Genomic DNA, 21,111 nt, shown 5'->3' on the forward strand with positions numbered 1-21,111 from the left:
AAGCCAACTGGGAGTTGTTGGTTTTGATAGTATGTGATAAACCCGTGAAGTGACGTATATATGAATAACATATGTTTAAACATAACATGTTTAAACGACGGATTATTAAAAAAAAAAAAAAAAAAAAAGAAGAGAGCGATATTCGCAGTAATGAACGCTACCTTAAGCAGTAGTGAAACTAAATCCTGAAAAAGTCAGGCCCGTAAGGGAGGTGAACCCATGAGATAAGGGTTTCTATTATTGTGATGCCGAGTAGTTAAGATAAGTCATGTGTGTGTGTGTGCGTGTGTGCGTGTGTGTGTGTGTGTGAAAGTTGTTATTTCAGAACATCAAACAAATATAATTTACGGTAAGTTTGATTTCACACCCTTAATCATGAACAACAACCTCATTTCATGAAATACTTTCCTCGAAACGGTTACTTTGTTCCTCTTTGACTGCTGGGAGGTGAATAGTACTTCGCCTATCTCTTCCGTTTAAGCCATTTAACTCGCCCGAAAACCATTACTCATTTGCCTGGTCGTTTCTCAATGTAAGTATTTATCTCCCCTAAAAAAATTATATTCCAGGTTAATGTGTAAACATTTTAATTTTAGTGGATAACAAATAGTTTCCATGTTGCATCTGTTCTCTAAGCAGATCACAGACCACAAACAATATCATTATAATCTTTATTTAAAGCTGATAGTCTGAATACTATTTGCTTGTAGGGTCGTGTATCGAATCAGTGAAAAAAAAACTGACTGCATATTTCTAAAAAATTAAATTTATGATTCATACCATTAAAAGACTTTTACCAATTGTAGTGCTAGGTTCAAAAATGTTTGTAATTAACGTTTAAATCCACCCTAAATAATGAAAACTTGATCAGGCTCTGAAATGTTTTTAAAAAATTTGTAGAATGATTTATCTTAATATGCTGAATGCCGTTCAAGGATGAGAAATAGAGGTCACCAAACTCGTTATAGATTTACAAGTAGATAAAGCAAAGACAAAAGTTAATTTGAGATTTTGAATTTTTGTTTAAAAACTGCCAAAACATATTGAGGAATAATTTGGTATTTTGACACTAAATTTAAGGAAACAAACAAAAACAAGTGCACAATGAACGTTAATTAAAGATGAGTCAACTTCAAAACCAGACTGAAGCAAGATGGACAAAGCAACTGTAACCATACTCTACAGACTGCTAAGAATATTTCAAACTGATCCCCTCCCTCTATGATACGTTGCAACTGATTGTCTTCGTTCATTCCATAGATAGGTCATCGACATTCGCATAAAGGGTGGTATCATACTCTCTCATGTTGAAATAAGTGTCCTGAATACGAAAAGGAAAGAAAAATACTTTGACATTAGTGTGTGTCAATATGGTTCTAAGTCTAACATATGGAAGAGAAGGATGTAAAATTATAAAAAGTTATGGTAATGATGATGATGATGATACTGGTACTTTTAGGATACATAAAAAAATTACTTAGTTCTGATTGGTTTAGATAAATGCAGTTTTCAGGTAATTCAATGCAGAAGAGGGTTAATTCAGCGCAAAGAAGTAACAAACCAGACTGAACAATTCCTTGAACTGTTTAGCCGGACTTTGGGCTTTTTTGCGCATTAAATATGTGAAAATATCGTTGCATATTATTGTTTTGATCGTGCGCGTTTGTTTTGACCGAACGCACAAAGTCACTGGCAGGGTTTGAATAAATTATTTTTTGCACTTGATGCGCGTGCTTTGCTTCCGCATAATTATGATAAGCTATATTTTGTATTTTTTCACATATATTATTAATACTTAATCACATGATTTTTCTTGTGCAATTTTGAATAAATAAGCACTTGTAAATTTTTTAAAGACCACAAATTGCACGAGCCCAACGAGCATTTGTTAGTCTTTGCAAAAAAATTAATTCATTCTTGTTTATTCAAAATTGCACTCGAAATCATGTGACTACCTATACTAATAATAATAATAACAACAATAATAATAACAATAATAATAACAATAATAATAACAATAACAATAATAACAGTAATAATAACAATACTAATACTAATGATAATAATAATAACAACAACAACAATGATAATACTTATAATAATACATGCAACAAGTCATCCGTTTTAGAGAAGAAAGTTAATCCCGCACAATTCAAACGGGGATTATTAGGGGAGGGTCACAAGCGGGAAATATGCGAGCCGTTAATTTCCTTTTGAATTATCACCCAGATTTCGTGACTACCATATACAACATGTATCTCTTTGGTTTAAATCCTAAGATATCTAAGTAGAAACATACACAGGCTTTCAAAACATATACATTTAAATGATAGTTCTACCTAATAATCTACTATTACGGCTAAAGAAAAACGTAATTTTTCACTCACATTTTTGTTTTTAGACATACGAGTGATAATGTCTTTGAGTGAAGGGAATGTCGGTCTGTCGTTTGGATTTTCCTGCCAGCACTGGACCATAATCTGGTAACTAAAGACAAGTGATAAATATAACATCTACAATAATATTAAGAATCTTAACTCCGAGATTTAGTTTTCGGATTTGCTTACATCTTGAGATCTCGCGATTTTGCTGTATAAACACAGACATCTATGATTTTTACACTGCACAAGGTATTAACTCGTTGGCATTTTCAAAGCCTACTTGGTCAAATAAAACAAATTTCAAACTTTCGATTAAACTTTTTTAAAGACATGTTTCAGCGTGACACGTGCCATCTTCAGTCCGTTGTGTCGTATCCGTTTACTTAGTTTTCACACGTTACATTAAAAATTACTATATCAATTTCAATCAAATGGCAGTGTTAGAAATCACAGTACCAAACCTAAATACCAAACCATCAAATACCAAAACTTCCAAATGTTAAACTTGCGCGCGCGCATGTCTCGTTTCCGGTTAACTTACTGTAACAGTATGGATGATGGCATGAGTCATACCAAAACGTGTTGATTCAGCTGAATGGTCATAAATTAATGACAGGACATCAAACACTTATACCTCTCATTGCTATCTGTGGTAACAAGGATTAAAAACAACAGCAGCAGAACACTTACAGCTGTTCATCAACATGTTTAGGTTTTGGCATTCTGTATCCTTGCTGAAGTTTCTTTGCAATTTCGCGAGCGTTAATCGCGGGGTAAGGAGATCCACCTATGGACATAAAATGAACGCTTAAACAAAAGTAATGAGGCAAGAATAATATTCACATACGTAACTTTCTTGACATTCCAGGACTCATTGTCTTAGCACGAGCCTCACTATATCAACCTCGTCAAAACGTACTTAAAAACTGCGGTAATTCTATCCCCTCTTCCCCGGTCAATACAAAATAGTGTTTTGTTTTAACGATAAAACTGTTATATATTTGCTAAATTCAGACGTACCTACAGTAAATATTTCGTACAGAACAACACCGAAACTCCACCTGCAAATGACAAAAAAGGAAAAAGCAATGAAATGCATGAGGCAGCGAAGCACTCTGAGTCAAGTAAAATATGATAATTCGCGATTTTAACTTTCTCGCTGCTTAGAAAACAGATTTTATTTTAATCAGTGGTCCCGACATCATCGGCCAAGATCTATTATGCGATTTTGCACGTAGCCTGAAGTCTTAAAAAAGAAATATGAATAAGTCGAGACAGGAAAGAGGTTAAGTCTTTATATATTAATGTTTAAACATGGTTCAAGAATGAGCGACCAGCTTGGCTATCAACTTGAGTTCCTGCAAAGTATAGCTCTTTTAACTACGCAAAAAATTCAGGCTCCCTGCTGAGATAAGTTCTCAAACGACATGAGTTTCAAAATCAACTGATTTTCGTCAATCTTATTTGCCAGCATCCTTTAAGGCCGCTAGATAGTCTCCATAATCATTTTTTAGAAAGCATGGTGATTCAAATGACGACAAAAAAACGCATTATCTGGGAAGCTAAACAGGAAGGAGAACTAACCTAGTAAGAGGTATGCTTGCGATGGTTAAAGGGATACCGGTAATTTTGAGCTCATTTCTTTTCAGAATACAGCATAAAATCTTTGTGATCCCGTTTGTGGTGAACGTTTGCTCAAGTCAAACCTAAGTGCTAATGTTAACTTCACCTTAGCGAAATTTTTGTGACAAAATGAAAGTGGAAGTGAAAATAAAAAGATATTTGAATCTGCGTGCATTGTAGGACTTCTTAGAAATAAGAATGACCAAAATCCGCACCTGGAGTCGAGTCATACAAAGATGGCTATGTTTAGAGTATCTTAAAGGAGGGAATACTTACACATCACTTTGTGTTGTGTATTTTCCATATACTAAACCCTCATAGGCGGTCCACTTTACTGGCAGACGGCCCTGTTCAAATCACACAACAGAAATATTAAATCCATATCGATTTCTTCCTCCATTCAGGGGAGAATTGGTGAACTTTCCAAAGTACGACATCCTAAGTAGAAATTGATGTAAGAGCGAAAAAAACTCTTCTAAAATGGAGGCGAGTTAAAAGAGAAAAGGGAGTAACTCAGTTTCCTACCCGACTTGTTTTGTTGTAGATATCATCCTGGTTAACATTCCTCGCCATTCCAAAGTCTGTAACCTTACACTTCTCTCCTTCTCCAACAAGAACATTTCTGGCCGCTAAGTCACGGTGGATGATCTGACACATGGATGTAATGTAATTTTAAAAATGGAGCCATTCAGAACAGGAAAATCGGTAAGTTCTGAGTTCGGTCATCCAATTGTCAAAAACCAAAAACTTTCTCTAATCGACGGCAGAGCTGGAAATTTACCATCTTTCTTTTAAATTTACTTTCACACGACACTTTCAACATGACTGATCCTAAAAGTATGCGGAACGTTGTCATAAATGGACTTAACTTGCTCACCAAAGAGTTTTCTATGGGTCGGTAGTTCGTCTACTAGTATGGAGTAAGATGGGGGACAAAATTGGCATCCTTTGTTCGTGTCGTCGATTCATACTTCGTGGAGCTATATAGTTCTCATTTCCTGTCCTCCAAACTCCCTCGTCATGTCGTCGGAAGAATTTTCTGTTTCACGTGTTATCTTCGTGGCGTGTCTGACGTCGCTTCTTAAGTCACTCCACATATCGCGGGCGTCGAAACGTAATTCGTGTCGTAGCAGTCATTGCCTGTGACCAGCGGTAAGCACGTCTTTAATGGTTATGTTGTGTCTCGCCTCTTACTGGGAAAATGTCCTTTAGCACACTGAGTTCTCATTCAACTAACGTTAATTGAAGAATGCCACTTTTAATGTTGTGCGAACGTTGGAAGTGTACCGGTTTCGGTAATGAGCGCATCGAAATTGACTATGCTTTGTACCAGGTGGATCATTTTCTAACGTTGTGCATTCAATGTTAAACCGTTTGGAAAGCACTGTGTTTGATCACTTTCTTGACCTTTTGATAGAGGCATATAGTTATCTGCGTTTTTGACGTCAACACATATATATCTACACTGTACGAATGCCCGTATATTCAACTCTTTTTGCTTTCCTCTTTGAATATTTGTGTGAATCAACTAATAGATTCTAACGACAACTTCTGGCTTGAGCTTAAGCTCTTTTTTGAATTGCAGTAATTATGCAACACAACTAAAGAAAATTTCTCAAGGTAGATTTCATACTGTACATTCAGGAATTCCTGAATGCCAACTTTCTGTTGAGGATATCTTAAAATTAATTACCGGTTGTCAGCAAAAACCAGCCCTTGGCTTCCAAACACCCATCATGCTCTCTTTTGTTTTTGAATGTCCAGAAAACTGCAAATGTCGGCCAAGTGCTTCAACTTGTGACTTGCATTTGCATTTGCCTCATCATATCAACTCCCTTGAATCAATGACCAAGGCTGGTATCTCAATGCTAAAGGAGTGTTTTGGTTTTGGTATTGTCTAGGCTTTGTTTCATTGGATACAGCAGATGAAGGCATTCAAAACAAAATATTTATGTTATTGAAGGCTGTAAAACTGCCTCACTTGTTTTTCAAATTTTGCATGTTCTTGACTTGTGAATAAGAGGTACACACCACTGCTGTGTTGTTCAAGTTATGAAATTGATAGTCAACGACCAACACAATAATGTCTCTCCCCATATATGATGAAAAAAATATATATTCATCGGCCTGATTGCTGAAATTAAAACAGTTTCAGAGGCCATATAGATTTTGGACCCCGCCAAGCATGCATTGTGGAGAATGCTAGAACTGTTAACTATTAATGAAACTAGTTACATTATTACTTTTATTTAGTTCTGTTGCAGTTAATTTGAATTTGTGATGAACATCAAAATAATGTTTACACAAGGTAAGGATAGAAGGAAGAATGAGTTTGCGGAATGGCATGACGGGTTGAATGGCGTAATTTTTGTGGATTATGCCATCCTAACTTTGCCTTTACCTCTAACCCTAGCCCTAACCCTAACCCTAGCCCTAACCCTAATCCTAATGTTCAAAAGTTCTAAGTTTAGGGCTAGGTTGTGATACTAGACTGCCGACAAATTTTACCATTTCACGTGCTCATTCCACCTTTGATCATACTAGTGTATACGCATAGCTTATTTAGTTGTTTCACTCATTTCATCTCCAAAATTTGTTCTGTTTTCTTGCTTAAAAATTGTTATATTTCAAACTTTTTTCAGCGAGCAGAAATTCTTAAAAACAAGCCATGAATAATATCTACAGCTTTGATGTTAAGGTCTAGTCCATGACAATCAGATCGATCAATGCAAGCAATATAAGTGCCTTTCCAAACGATTTAACGTTGAATGCCCAACGTTAGAAAATGATCCATCTAGTACAAAGCATAATCAATTTCGTTGCGGTCATTACTGAAACAGTACACTTTCGAGCGTTCAAGTAACATTAGAAATGGCATTCTTAAAAAAAAAAGAGTTAAAGTTAGTTGAATGATAATTCAGTGTGCTGAAGGACATTTTCACAGAAAGAGACGATACACAACATAACAATTAAGAACGTGCTTACCGCTGGTCACAAGAAGTGACTGCTACGACAGGAATTACTTTTCGACGACACAAATTACCTTTCGACGCCACGAAATGTGGAGTGACTCAAGAAGCGAAATTAGACAAGCCACGAAGATAACACGAGAAACAGAAACTTCTGACGACATGACGAGGAGGTTTGGGGACAGGAAATGAGAATTACATAGCTCCGATCTAACTCCATACATTAGATGCGATAGAGGACTTGGATTTCTTTCTCAGTCTTACGCTTGCGACGAAAGGAATAATATTTTCTTTACATGTTGTTTTTCCCTTTTTTGCACTGGGAAAGAGGGGAGTGAAACAAGTACGTGCCCGTATGGGTTATCATTCTGCAAAACAATTCATCCTTGATAAACATGACAAACCAGGTAATTTCGCCATAATCCGAGAATTTATGGTTCATTAGCATCGAGGGGTTACTTTTACCTTCCAAATCATCCTTCAGAGCAGAGTTTTGCTACGACCTAACACTTTTTCAGAGTGGAAAACAAGGTGCTACACTGACACACGCTTCGTGAATACCTTGTTAGCAGAAAGGAAGTTCATTCCATCAGCAATCTGCAGGGCAAATTGTATCAGTTGCTCTGAGGTTAGGTTGGTCTCAGGTTTAACATCCGGATCTTTAAAGTATGTGTCATTTAGGCCACGACTCTTCCTTAGGTAACCCAACAGATCACCATAAGGTATGTATTCAATCAGAACAAGCAAAGGATCTGCAAAATAACCCTTTGTTTTAACATGGAACTTAACTAAAATTCAGATTTGACGGAACAAACAAAAGTGTCATCAATATCTTTTTCCTATTTTACCAGTTTTAGTGACGCATCCCATCAGTTTAATGACATGAGGATGAGGCCTCAGTTTCTTCATCAAATCCAGCTCTGACAGTAGATCTTTCTTGTCATTATCCGGGGCATTTTCTATCAAAAACAAAGAAAAACTGCCATTACACATAAACATGTGAGGAGGTGTATAAAAGTTAAGCCAGATGACGTCTCTTCTACTGATTCATTTTCACGTTTGAGACTTGTAGTTACATAGAATACAATGTGCTCATACGAAATGTTCTCGTACGAATAAGGAATGCCACTCTTAGAGTACGCAACAAACTATCCCAACAGGAAAGAGCCGCTTTGCCATGTATGTTTTTCAAAGTTCGCTTTTTTCCTTGTTAAAAATTGTTGATTTATTGATAATCTGTTCTGTAATTACGATTTAAATGATAGGTACCAACTACTTGTCTCCGCAACATACCTTTCAGCATTTTAACTGCCACAGTTGTTGCTCCCTTTATTCCATTAATATCTGATACAGTTGCCTTAGCAACCTGACAGAAAGCACCCTTTCCAATAACTCTCGAGATTTGAACATTTTCCCGTTTTACTTCCCATTTCTTGAACTTTGTTGTTATTCCCTTAATGGACATATACTCAGAGTCCATTTGATGTCTTCTGCTTGGTACTGCGTTACTTGATGGCGACGATTGAATAACTACCGTTTCCTCTTCGCTCAAAATCAGACGTTCGGAGATATTCACGTATGCTTCACTGGCTTGAACTGGGTTCCCTTGATCCTAAAAGCGAAGTGAAAAAAATGACGAAAACAAAATGCAACGGTGACTGTAACAAAACACCTGACAAGTGATCATGAAGTCTGATAACAACAAGGCACTTGGAAACTTCATCTCTTTCCATCGAAAATTCTCCATATTTACCTGATTATCCGTAGCATTTTTGCGATGATAACGGCAACTGAAAAAAATCCAGAATGAACATTTTTTATATAAATATGGGCAGCATAGTGGTAGAACTTGACGCGGAGTCGTTACTTTCTTAAAAGTAATAACAATACCCAGCACTAATCAAAATGAGGGGCCAAACAACCAAAACGAACTGAAAAAAATTCATTTTAGCCGTAATGAAAACTAACATTATGCGAGATACCTGGGCGATCAAGTCCATAGATAGTAACTGAGTGAAAAATGTACATCGATGTAAATTACTTTCAATTTGAGTTAGCCAGAAAGTTCGAACTGATAGAAGTCGAGTGAGCGATATTCCACTACATGAACAAATCCTCGAGTGAAGCTTTACACGTTATTTAGTTCATTCCAATTGGGAATACATAAGCAAAGTAAATTTTCAAATACTGAAAATATTACACATGCCCCCTGACACTTTATGGTACAATCTGATTTCTTGCCCACAACAAACAATAAACCAATTCAATTTCAAATTTCTGCCCAAAAATTCCAACTTTTTTACTCAAATCCAACCGTCCGCGTTGTTTGAGATTATCTAATGAGCTCTCTCCGTCAGTGAGCATGCTCAGCGAGATGTTTGCAAATATATGATTGCATCTAGAAACTACAAAACACCATGATACAAACATAATACTGTCTGTACCTACCTCGCATTTTCAGTCGAAGGACCTACGAAACAAAAAAATCAGTATCCTAAATTTATCCATTACTGAAGCAAAACTGGTAGCAGACTATTTCTCTCAAGTCTACTTAAAAAAGACAGCCCTAAGGTCTCGGATACCTCTGTGACCTGAATTTTTAAATAACCTCAAAAGGCTTTTTCATCAGTAATGTATTACGTTTGTCACATGCTAACTTATTTAACTGAGGTAAACAAAAACCAATAAAATCAGAGAACAAGAAACCAAACACTGAAGGAGTTCACCAAACAAATCACACAACAGCACACTTCAAAGCGTATAAAGGAGTACCTGGATTATTACGCCTCCTCCATAACAAGATAACGACCACAAAGAAAATCACCAAAAGGACAAAAATGACACTTGAATACACAACATGAAGAATGGTTCCCTCCTTGAGCCAATCGAAACCTAACAAATTAACGATCTATTTTAAATAAAGCGACGTTTATGGTTGTTCATGCCACACATATTGCAGTGGAATTGTACTTAAGGTGTTACAGCCTAAAAAAATATCTGTATTCTATATCTGTATTCTCTTATCAATGAAAAATGTTTATATATGCCTAAGGGATGAAATCTCTAAAACGCAACGTAATATTAACCAAAGAGAAGAGGCATTGATGCGCATTTAATCAGGTAGCATGGCATGAAAAGCCTACTTGAGTGCATCGGCTTTAAAAACTGAAAAACCGAAAAAATGACACAAAATATCACTCACCTGCTTTCGAAGTTTCCGTCTGATTTTCTACAGAACAAAGACAGTAACCATTAACTATAAGCTTTAACTTTTCTGATGGTAATTGTAGAAAGTTTTGTTTCCTAAGGACAGGTTCTCGATAATTCATGGTGAAAAAAATTGTCACTTATCTTAAAATAGCTTTGCGTCTTCCTTATTTCAAAAAGGTATATCAGTTTGCTTGGTTTCGTTTCGGTCTTTCTTTTTAACTTGTAGCTCTGTTCGTTTATATCTTGTTTGACAGTCAAATTTTAAAAAGCTTTCTAGAAAAGGAAGTGTATAAGCTTCGTACGTTCTCGTCTAGAATGACAACTCTTTGCTTGTTTTTGGATACGAGTACACCACAGTTAATGCACTTGGATACAGCTAGCACACCTGGCAAACTCTACTAACCGACTTCCCCTAGAAAACTAAAAAGGTTTTAAGGGAGTATTATTGTGTACTTGTTGCTGTAGCTGGATCCTTTGGATTCACATCCAATACAGCATTGACTTTTAGAGAAGACAATCTTCCATCCGAAATTTCATCTTGGATTGGTTTCAAAGGATCAGTCGCCCCTTTTCCAAACATAAGCCTAACAATGGCAACGACACTACCAGGCCTAAAATTGAATTAAAAAGGAAATAAGAATACGATTTCTATTCCTAACAGAGCGATATAACGTTAAAGTTCCTTTATGGAAAACCGGTCCAAGAACAAAAGAGAATGTACCAACCTAAATTCCACAACTGTCACCTTGTAAAGCTCCTTTCCAGACTGTTGCGCGTAAACATTCCAGATCTAAAGACACGGAATGGATTATTGTTCAAGTTGTGTGTTGACATATACAGCAATGAGAACCTTGTCTAATAGAAGAGTGAATGATATAGAAATGTATTAAAGGAATAAAGGGGTAAGTTTCTAAAGAAACTGTGGTGCTGCGTCGGTGGGAGAGTATAGCAGGTAATTTAGTGTTAACAACTGGGTTGAAAACGTAAATTAGCCACCGTAAAGGGTAAAAAAGCTGACGTTTCGAGCGTTAGCCCTTCGTCCATCGCTCTGACGAAGGGCTAACGCTCGAAACGTCAGCTTTTTTACCCTTTACGGTGGCTAATTTACGTTTTCAACCCAGTTGTTAACACTAAATTACCTGCTGTATTAAAGGAAGATTTATTTGCAATGAGCAGCTATTAAAGTGACTGAGGTAATACTGTATTCCATCAATTGCACAAGAGTACCTTTATAAACATGCACAAGTTTATCTATCGTGTCTTCGCAGCCAACCTAATCAAAGCGAGATAAGTTCACACCCAAATTTCAATGCCGCCAAAACCTTTTGTTTCCCCACCTCTAGCTTAGCCTCGATCGGTCTACTTCTTGGCAGCGTATTGGGATGTCATCTACTGATTTCCCCAAAGAAGCTTCTTCAGGTGAGACTCTAGACTAGAAACAGCCCCACTTTCCCAGCTGGAATCCCGCAAGTGTCAAAAGCAAGAAGGGAAATGACTGAATCGACACAGACGTAACTTAATGACTTCTTTCCTATGAATCATGCAATCAGCTACTGATCCGAGAAAGAGAGGTAGCTCATGGTTTAAGAAAGACTTCGCATCGAACGCTATGACCATGAAATGACGTTCAAACCTTTCTTTAGTGGGTTTGATGATAACGTTTACGGGATCGCTAAAAAGACGTTAGGCCTAACCTCTATATCGTTTACTTCGTACTCACTGCGGACAAAATGTTATATTCCAAGGTCTTGAACTCAATAGAATCCCGGTTTAATAAAGACTGCGTCCACGTTTCATTTGTGAGCGTTAGTCCAACTTTGCGAGGCTCACATTTTTCGCCACCTGTCACACAAAAATTGCAAAAATTTACATATTGTATCTATGTCGAGATAGAGTATGAGCGTTTCCATTTCTTTTCAAAACATTATTGCATAAATTCCCCAATAGCAATTTCATAGATTTCTTAGAGTTCATCGAAAGTATTAATAATACATTTCGGATTACTGAGACAGGAAGTCACAAAAATTGCAAAAAAGCAATGTGTCTATTAAATAAGACGATCTCTTGCCACAATTTCTGCACGTGGTAACACTTGTGGCCACCGGAGATCGCCATGATGAACTAGCCGCGATGGAACACAACATGACCGAAGTAGCTCAGAAACCATCATTATTTGTGTAAATTTTAACAGTTACGCCAGTTTGCTTATATTTTTCGTTATTCTTGTTTTGTTCTGTTTGTTTTTGAACACGAAACTATATACACTTTACGTAAGCTTACAATCTCACTGAGCGTAAAAACTTTAAAACTTGGACAGTCTATTTCGTTTCTTCTTTGATGTTTTTCGTCCCTCCTCGTGTTATAATAACGTCAATTACGGCGCTTGGGATGTTTAAAAACCATTTTTAGGTTCTACTGTTGCTACTTGCCGGCTAACGAAAAAGAAGCCGGAGAGAAGTCCAAGTGATGGTCAGACACTCCACAAATTGGCAGATGGCGTGATAGCTTTCGCCCAGCTCCGTGTTTTGTAGTCTGATAACAAGCTCTTTCAACTAATGAAAGCGTGTGCCATATCCGAACCTTATCATAAAAGGAGATATTCCATGATGTGATTTGTTCGTATGTCGTGAACAATGTAAAGCAAAATACACAGAAGTTCCGTCGCATCAACTAGCATCACTAAGACTTATATCCAGCACAAACAAAATAAGACACTTACATATAATGCTGACTATGGTGAGACTGGTAGCATTGTTTCCATATCCATTACCAGCTGTACACTTGTATAATCCTGCACTCATTCTGCTCACATTAACAAGTCGCAGAAAGTTGCCGGTACCAATAGATTCAATCGCTGAGAAACCCTCTCTAGTCCAAGTGATGTTGGGTGTTGGGTCACCAGATGCGTAGCATACCAAGACGAAATCATCTCCAATTTTGATCTCTGCCTCTCTAACTGAAGGAAGGATTATTCTCGGCGGTACTAAATATGACACCAAAAACTGTTTAGTCTATGAAATAAATGTGTGGCGTGTCCGCATCTAAATAAATTTAGAGGAGACGGAAAGGTGAGCTTTGGATTTATTAAAACGTATATCAGGATTCTTCAAAAATTCTGCCCCAGTCATGTCCACTAAGGAGGCACTTTTTTGTATGTGAAATGAGAACCTCCGATTCAAGGGGGAAACGAAGAAATGAGGGGAAGATACAAAAGAGATTTTTTCTAAGACCATTTTGTAAGAAGAAGAAAAATGATAATCCCATCTCAACGCTAAAAACACACTAAGGAACAATGTGAAACATATCCCAACTTAATTGGTAGAGCAATGAATTGGGTTTTACATCAGTTCTCACGTTTTACGTCGACTCTGCTAACAGTTGTTGCATCACTGCCGTATCCGTTACTGGCTGTACATTTGTACGATCCTGAATCCTCGCTCTGTACGTCAGTAAGACGAAACTGATGAAAGGCGTCACTAGAGAAGCTCATTGGGACGCCATCTTTGGTCCAGGTGATATTCGGTTGGGGATCACCGGAGGCATTACATGTTAGCGTTAAATCTTTTCCAACCTCTACATGTACCCTCTCGATAGGCGCGTTGGTAATACTTGGAGAGGCTGATAATGAAGGGAGTAAAAGCAAAATGAACACAAATATCTACTCTCTCAGTAAATGCACACAAGAGTACCAGACACGGGAAGAATATTCTTCAGCAAGAGTTAGCAGAGAAAAGGGCTTTTGAGTACGCTTAGCAGACAAAGGTTGATGCATAATTAAATTAGTAAAGAAACACAATTTAGTGGGCAGTCAAAAAATCGCAAGAAAGAGGCGGTTAGACGTTTCCTTTTTTTTCCTTTTCTGTCTTTATTGAAGCAACCTTCATCCGGCTTTCAAGGAATAACCGATTTCGTCTCAAATTGTCAGAGATGGTATTCATTACAGCTGATTATGGGCATCAGGAATTATGGTGTGGTCGTTTTAGTTGTTCCTGCCTTTATTTGTTCGATTTCACCACAATCGAATTTTTTTTCTTAGCGTCGAGACATTAGCACATCTGGAAAAAGACAGATGTAGCATACAAGTCTAGCATAATCATGCGAAGAAACCTTACTGCTTCCGTTATAGTATTATCATGGTATTCTTCTTCGCTAATAGCTTTCGTTGGGCTGAAGATGAAATTCGTCATCATGCGGACGTCGCTATGAATCGCCTTTTATTTTGAGGTTTTATCATTTTTTAACATCATTGAGGGTATGAAATAAAATCTGGCTACCGATCCTAATTTCATTTTCTTTCAGCATACTAAAATTGGAAACCATGACTAAATTACAAAAAACAAACAAACAAGCAAACAATTAAGTTCCAACTGGTTGACTGGAATTGAGCAACAGGCGTAACTGGAGACGTCATTTCCATTACCCTAAAAGTGTTAACCCTATTTAAAGTTGATGTTGTAAACACACCCAAAACAAGATATGCTTACTAATCTCTCTAAAATTTTTTTTGGTGCTCTTGGTTGATAAAAATCATAGAGGCGCCGAGGCACTCGGTACACAAACTCCAAATTAAAGCAGCAAATAGCTCTGTAAAGTTTGGAAACAATTAAAATTGCAGGGATTATTATTGAGTTAATTTTAGTACATGAACTTAGAAAGTTCTCAAAATAATAAAAAAAAAACACACACACTACTGACGCAAACCTCTGACGTGTGTTCTACTTTGCAGTATATTTATAGTTCAACGCAATGGGAAAATTTACATTCCATCTCATCCACGTCATTCAAAAAAATATTTAATGTCCAATATCAGGAAACATCACTTATATATATTCCTTCTGAGTTAGATATTTACTATGTTGCTATAACATCCACAGCTAATATTCACTGATTTCTCCTGTGACACTACGGTTTTCTCTTGTTGCGGTTTAACCCTTGATCAAGAAACGTAACAACTGCACTTTATTATCTCTAACGAAACCCTGCAATTGATGTAGTACGAATACCTAGAAATACAGAAATACGTTCCTAATTTTATCTCTGAAGACTTAAAAACAGCCATTTCAACCGCATGAGTAACAAAGATAAGGGAAGTGGTTTCATACTCACCAAACACGCGAACACGAACGTCTGTTTTCGTCCGACCGTTGCCAATACCATCAGAATAAAATATCTCAAGACAGTATACGTAATCATCTGTTCTTCTCACGTTTTTTAAGACTAGGGTTGCCGGAGATTTTGCATTGTAGAATACTCTAAATTTACCATCTACACTGAGAGAGGAATTAGCGTCCGGTCTCGTAGCTATTGTTGTTACTTGATTTCCATCGGGTCTCCTTCTTCCGATGGTAATTTTCTGCAAATTTTCGCTAGAATCAAGAGTGAATTTCCAAACAAGTAGAACTCTTCCACTGTTCAATCCTTCCACAACGTCTGTTGGATTGCGCGGTTTGGTTGTAATCGTAACGGACCCTGAAATGATATCAGGTAAAGAAACAATACATCCATGCTGAATGCTAAAGGCATTAAACTACTATTAAAACCATTTGCTTTAACGGCAACCTTAATTATTTTGAAAACATATTGATAAACGACCACAGAGAACTTCCCAGGAATTAAAATGGAACTTGAGGTATATGAAATAGATACGTACGAGTTTGTGGTGGATTTAGAACTATAAGGAGTAAGGCAAAACCAAAACAGCCTCGAAACACGATTATTGAAGTTTCCAACATCTTTTGCCGCGAAGGTTAAAAGCAAATAAATTACACGTGCAGTTGTGAGGTTGAAAAAATCGGTCATGCGTGGCCACATGTCAGGATGAAAAAATCAATTTTAAGCTTCAATTGACATAATTCAAACAAACATTCCAATATCGGACTAAAATTGAAATAAATTTTTTTGCGATTATATCTACAGGTATGATGTTTGATGCTCATACAATTAATTAGAAGGTGCGATTTAGTTTGTGGATTTTGTTAAATGCTCAAATGGTAAGTAAAATCGTTTTGACTATTGGATAGTAGTCAAGCGGAACATATCAGGATGTACGCAAGCAAGGACATCATTAAAAATATAGCATGCTAACGACAGCATATGATTGGCTCGGGGATTCTAGTACACTCAATTCGACGTCAAAAAAAGCCAAGTCCGTCAATTTATGCAAACTAAAAAGTCTTCATCGTGATCCCTGGCTGTGTTTCCCGTATGGTGTCCCGCCGATATCACACCTTTTTTAAACCTCAAAATAAAATCAACTTAATCTACTGTGGAAATAGTCAATCCTACTCAAGTTTGGTGACGTTTTTATCGTTTTCTACCCTGTATTCTCTTTAAAAGACGGTTCATTTCCAAACAAATATGTGTTTTGAAGTTTAAATCAATTACTTTAATTACACGCCAGTAAACGTAACTAAGTGTAAATGGTTTATGGCTAGTTAAGGATAAAAAAAAGAAGATTCTCAACAAAGAAAGAATCCTGGGAGGACTTCGAGAACCCAGCTAGCATGAAAAAGTAGGAAGGCAGGAGTGCGAACTGTTCTCAATGATATCCTCGTCTAATGAATGTCGCCGCGGCATCTGGACGTTTAAGGAAATATGAGCCATTAGACAAAACAGATTTTGGGCCGTTTGAAGAGTTCGAAGAGCTTCGCTTACAAAACATAAAAGAAGCCCTGAAAGATGTTACACCACTCCGAGTAGATCGTGCGATATTCTCGCATCGCAGTAAGGTCCGTCTTGTGCTTAACTCGAACAGATTGAGAGTCGCAAAGTATTGTTCATCCGATTTCTCGATCCAAAAGAAAATACTGATCGCATATTTGGTCCCCAAGAAGCGCCATCCTTTAGAACGCGATAAAACACGGAAAGTTAAGCCGTTCACGGTGGCTCCAATACATACATCTATGCATACATAACCTTTATTTCTGTGTTTAGTCCTTAGCTCACAGTTCCGGAAACGGAACTGAAAGAAGAAGGACTGAAGTTTTCAGAACTTTCGTTGTTTCTCTAGCACTTTTCATATCATTTCCGTTACTAGTTTACACTTTATTTTTAACTCCTAGCTAATCCGACAGAAGAGGTTTGAGGAAAGAACTTGAAACAATGAAACAGCTGAAACCACATCCTTACGTGATCAAACTTCTGGGATGCATTACCGAGTCAGGTATGCTTTGGTTGTGGCGGTTTAATTTTGCCATACGCATTTTCCTTACAATTAACTCCGTAAGACTATCTAACCGGTGATAATTTTGCTTCAGGTTTTTGGGACAATTTTTTCGGTGTTGAGCCATTATTGGAATACATTCGAATACAAAAAAATCTGTAAGCATAGTTGACCGCACTAATTTTTTTTTCTGGGTTAACAAAGAGGAATCGAGAAAGTAGAGACAATGTTTCCGACTGAACTGACCAGTCTGATGTACAAGTTCTATCGCTTACTGATAGACTACAATTGGTCTATACCCTCTTAAGAGACCGTAACTCAATTTTCCGGCCGTTTTTCTCAATTCTAAAGCGTACTGACTGTGTTTTTTCATTCAACTTGCTTAATTTCTGCAGAGCCGCTGTTGGTTTTAAATGAATATGTGCCTTTTGGGGATCTGCTGGATTACCAGAGAAAGAACTGTGGATTAAATAAAACTTACTACAAAGACCCGAATATCAAACCGCAAACAAATTTGACGTCACAGCAGCTCATAAAATTTGCTTGGCAAATTACCGATGGAATGAGTTACCTGACTTCACAGTTTGTGAGTTGAACAAAAAAAGAAACAATAAAACAAACATCAGTCAAAATTTTGTTATAATATATCCTTTTAAGGCGTAGCGTCTTGATAGGATTATTTTTTGCTGTATATTTCATCTCTCTAAACGATTCTGCGTGAGAGGTGCGAATGTATGCGTAACGCCTGCAGGGCAGCCCTCCTATTTTTTACGCTATCACCCATTTCTTTTCTTGTCTTAAGTTAGGTTCGACAATCCTTGTGCACCATTGCAGGTTACCTTATCCGGCTCGACTTAAACTGTTTTCGTCTCCCCTCACACCATTTCGGTTGTTGATTTTCATTTACTACTTCAAAGATGATCGAAATAATGCTTTCCGGGTTTGTACTGTATAGACATAAAGAAGGACGTTGAACTTATTTTAACATGTTCACCATAAACACAACCAATACCAATTAAGTACCAAAACAGAAGAGGAATGGGTTCCAAAAACCGCTCACAATATGGATTTATTTCATCATCGTAATGAGACCGTTCAATGAAATGTCTACGTTTTGAATCAATAAAGAAGTTGTTTTCCCCGCTGCAAACGTTGTAGTGACAACTTACACTTTTTACCACCGAGAAAATTGGGAACACGCATGACATTATGTTTGCTAGACATTTCCATTTTGGTATCTGAACCTTTTTCCAGTTCTTTTTCCCCTATTTACTTATTTTCACTTCTGTATTGTCAATTATTTTCTAAATCATCCACCGAGACCTTGCAACCCGTAATGTGTTGGTAGGGCAAAATGAAACATGTAAAGTAACAGATTTTGGGATGGTCAGAGATGTGCAGCAGGAGAATATTTATGAACGGAAAACAAAGGTTATAGAAAGATGAGAGGGTATATGGCTACATGATATTCAGCATAATTTTTTTCCACAGTCTTTGAGGTGGTGAAGTTGACACATTCATGTTTTCCGTCTCAATACACCAAAGCGTATAAATCAACTTCTGCTGAAATCTTTAGGGTCGTCTTCCACTAAAGTGGACAGCTTATGAGGCCTTGTTGTATAGTGAATATACCACTAAAAGTGACGTATAAGTACATCTCATCGTTTCTCTTGGCGATGAATTCTCTCGCCTCTTCGCAGTTGGAGCTATGGAGTTGTCCTTTACGAGATTTTTACCATAGGTAACTTCTTGTGGAATTTGTTGACTCTTTGATGATGCTTTACTCATAGATTGTTTTGTTAAATTATTCAAATTATTTTATGAAATTAATCAATACAATCTATCTAGATGGACAAAATGAATTGATCTTTTCTGCGGAAATCTAACCTTCGCCAAATGAAACAGGAGGCACAGCGTCGAATTTCACTCTCAAGAACAGTGTGATTCCCAAGTAATTCTTTTTCAGGCAGTTTGCCTTATCTACGAATGGATAGAAGAAAAATTGCAAACTTACTCCAGCAGGGATACAGAATGCTCAAACCAAAACACGTGGATGATAAGTCGTAAGCTTACTTTCCTGTTTTCAGCTTGATCCGTACCATAAGAATCCTGGGCAGCTATTCCCCATAAATGGTGGTCTTATTAAAGATATATCAATTTCAGGTACTAGATCATGACGAGCAGCTGGCAAAATGATCCGGATGTGAGACCAACATTCACTGATTTAAGAAATCATGATGAACATAATAACCTATGTCTTTGCTTTCATGTAAGAGAGAATGAAAGCTTAGCTGCGTGCTCTCTCCAAATTAGTAATGATTTATTCAGATGTCCGAAGAGCACCTATTGATCTCTATTTATTGGTATAATACCTTTTTCTTTTGTGTCGTGTCACAAGGGTTCCACGACAGGAATTTTTGATAATCCTCTCTCTCGGGTGTTATTCTCCATCGAGTCTCTTAAAATAAGCAAATCAAAAATTTCAGATGACAACTGTTTATGCTGGTTGAATAATAACGGATTGGATGATTGTGAAAAATTCACAGTAAAGTTTAAGTGAAACAGCATGTCAAATGCTTTGCAGCTGTCAATAGTATACTTTACCTAATTCTAATATTGAGCTTATTTTGATTAATTCTCATGACGTAACTGTGGAAACCATCCAATTTCACATTTTCCCCACATTTTATTTTTTTATGCAGAAGCTGATCAACATGAAAATGTACGACAACCAGTTGTATCCAAACGTCGAGGATTTACCAGTGTAGTCGAGCACACGTTGTCATTGTTTGATTGGCTGTTAGGGTGCTTTGCCACAAATGTTCAGGGAATTGATCACTATGTTCAGAGAGCTCACAAGGTTGGAGAAGTCAGTCGTTATTTTTTAATTCTGGTTCAAAGCCCATTCATTTTCAATAACTTCTATTTGAAGCGAAATATTATCAAAAGTTGCACTTTCCCAATCATTACATACTTTTTATTTATTCCTTAACATATGAAGTACAGAAGGCGTGCTCGCTTTAAAACTTTGTGTCCTGGGTTCCATACCCAGCACCATTCTAAGAGGTAAGGAGCCTTTAGTTAGTGAAATTAGTTCACACGCCTCGATATCTGCTTATTGTAACAATACCTTTTAGAAAAAGAATCCATTAATTTAGATTGATGGGATGCCGCTCTGAACGCCACGGTTGTTTGAAATAATAAGAAAATAGAAAAAAATTGGCTGAGTGCCTTCATGCCATATAAAGTCAGCTGTGTACAAAGTATAAGTTTTATTACGCGGTTTGATTTTCACAAATATTCTTCACCCGTTTCTTCTGTAAAAAAAGTAAAAAAAAAAGCCAAATAGTTATGAAATTTACTGAAGCTTATTTTCAATCAAACTAGTCTTACAGCTGAACGTATTTTATCCTTCCGGTCAGGAAAAACTCCCTTTTTATCTGAGGAGGAAACCTGAACCCTTCCGAATGCAGACACTGAACATAAACCTCCAGAGAGGGAGGTTGAACTAAAGTATATAAATACAAACTGTAGATAAATTACGCACCACCTACAATCACATTGAAATAAGTGCAAAGAAAATTGGTGTAAATTAAAAGAAATGTATTGTAGAATACCAAAAAAAAAAAGCAGCGATGTCAGCGTAGAGATATTTGCCCCAGTAAAATCCCGCCATTCTATTCCCACGTGTACATGGCCTCTAAAAAAGTTAGAACTGTGAAAACAATGATTTGCCCCTATTCTTAGAACTGCAGCAAAGGTCACC

At 37.0% G+C, this 21,111-nt stretch overlaps 1 protein-coding gene and 1 pseudogene across 1 annotated transcript; one reads left to right on the top strand and one right to left on the bottom strand.

The window, feature by feature from the left end:
- Positions 1-574: 574 nt before the first annotated feature.
- Positions 575-15,996, bottom strand: LOC113667805 (fibroblast growth factor receptor 1-A). The gene is made up of 20 exons (XM_089208988.1): positions 15,834-15,996; positions 15,290-15,652; positions 13,538-13,801; positions 12,903-13,166; positions 11,904-12,025; positions 10,909-10,973; positions 10,637-10,794; positions 10,176-10,202; positions 9,746-9,865; positions 9,422-9,443; positions 8,727-8,763; positions 8,267-8,585; positions 7,822-7,932; positions 7,535-7,725; positions 4,530-4,652; positions 4,281-4,351; positions 3,402-3,442; positions 3,072-3,168; positions 2,388-2,487; positions 575-1,321 (listed from the first exon to the last, which is right to left on the bottom strand). The coding sequence occupies exons 1-20, from the start codon at positions 15,913-15,915 to the stop codon at positions 1,250-1,252; spliced, it is 2,649 nt and encodes an 882-aa protein (XP_089065114.1). The 5' UTR covers positions 15,916-15,996; the 3' UTR covers positions 575-1,249.
- On the top strand, positions 15,527-20,113 carry LOC149044033 (tyrosine kinase receptor Cad96Ca-like; annotated as a pseudogene).
- Positions 20,114-21,111: the final 998 nt, after the last annotated feature.

This window comes from Pocillopora damicornis, chromosome 6 (genome assembly GCF_964200805.1).
Source record: "Pocillopora damicornis chromosome 6, jaPocDami1.2, whole genome shotgun sequence".
Lineage (NCBI taxonomy): Eukaryota > Metazoa > Cnidaria > Anthozoa > Scleractinia > Pocilloporidae > Pocillopora > Pocillopora damicornis.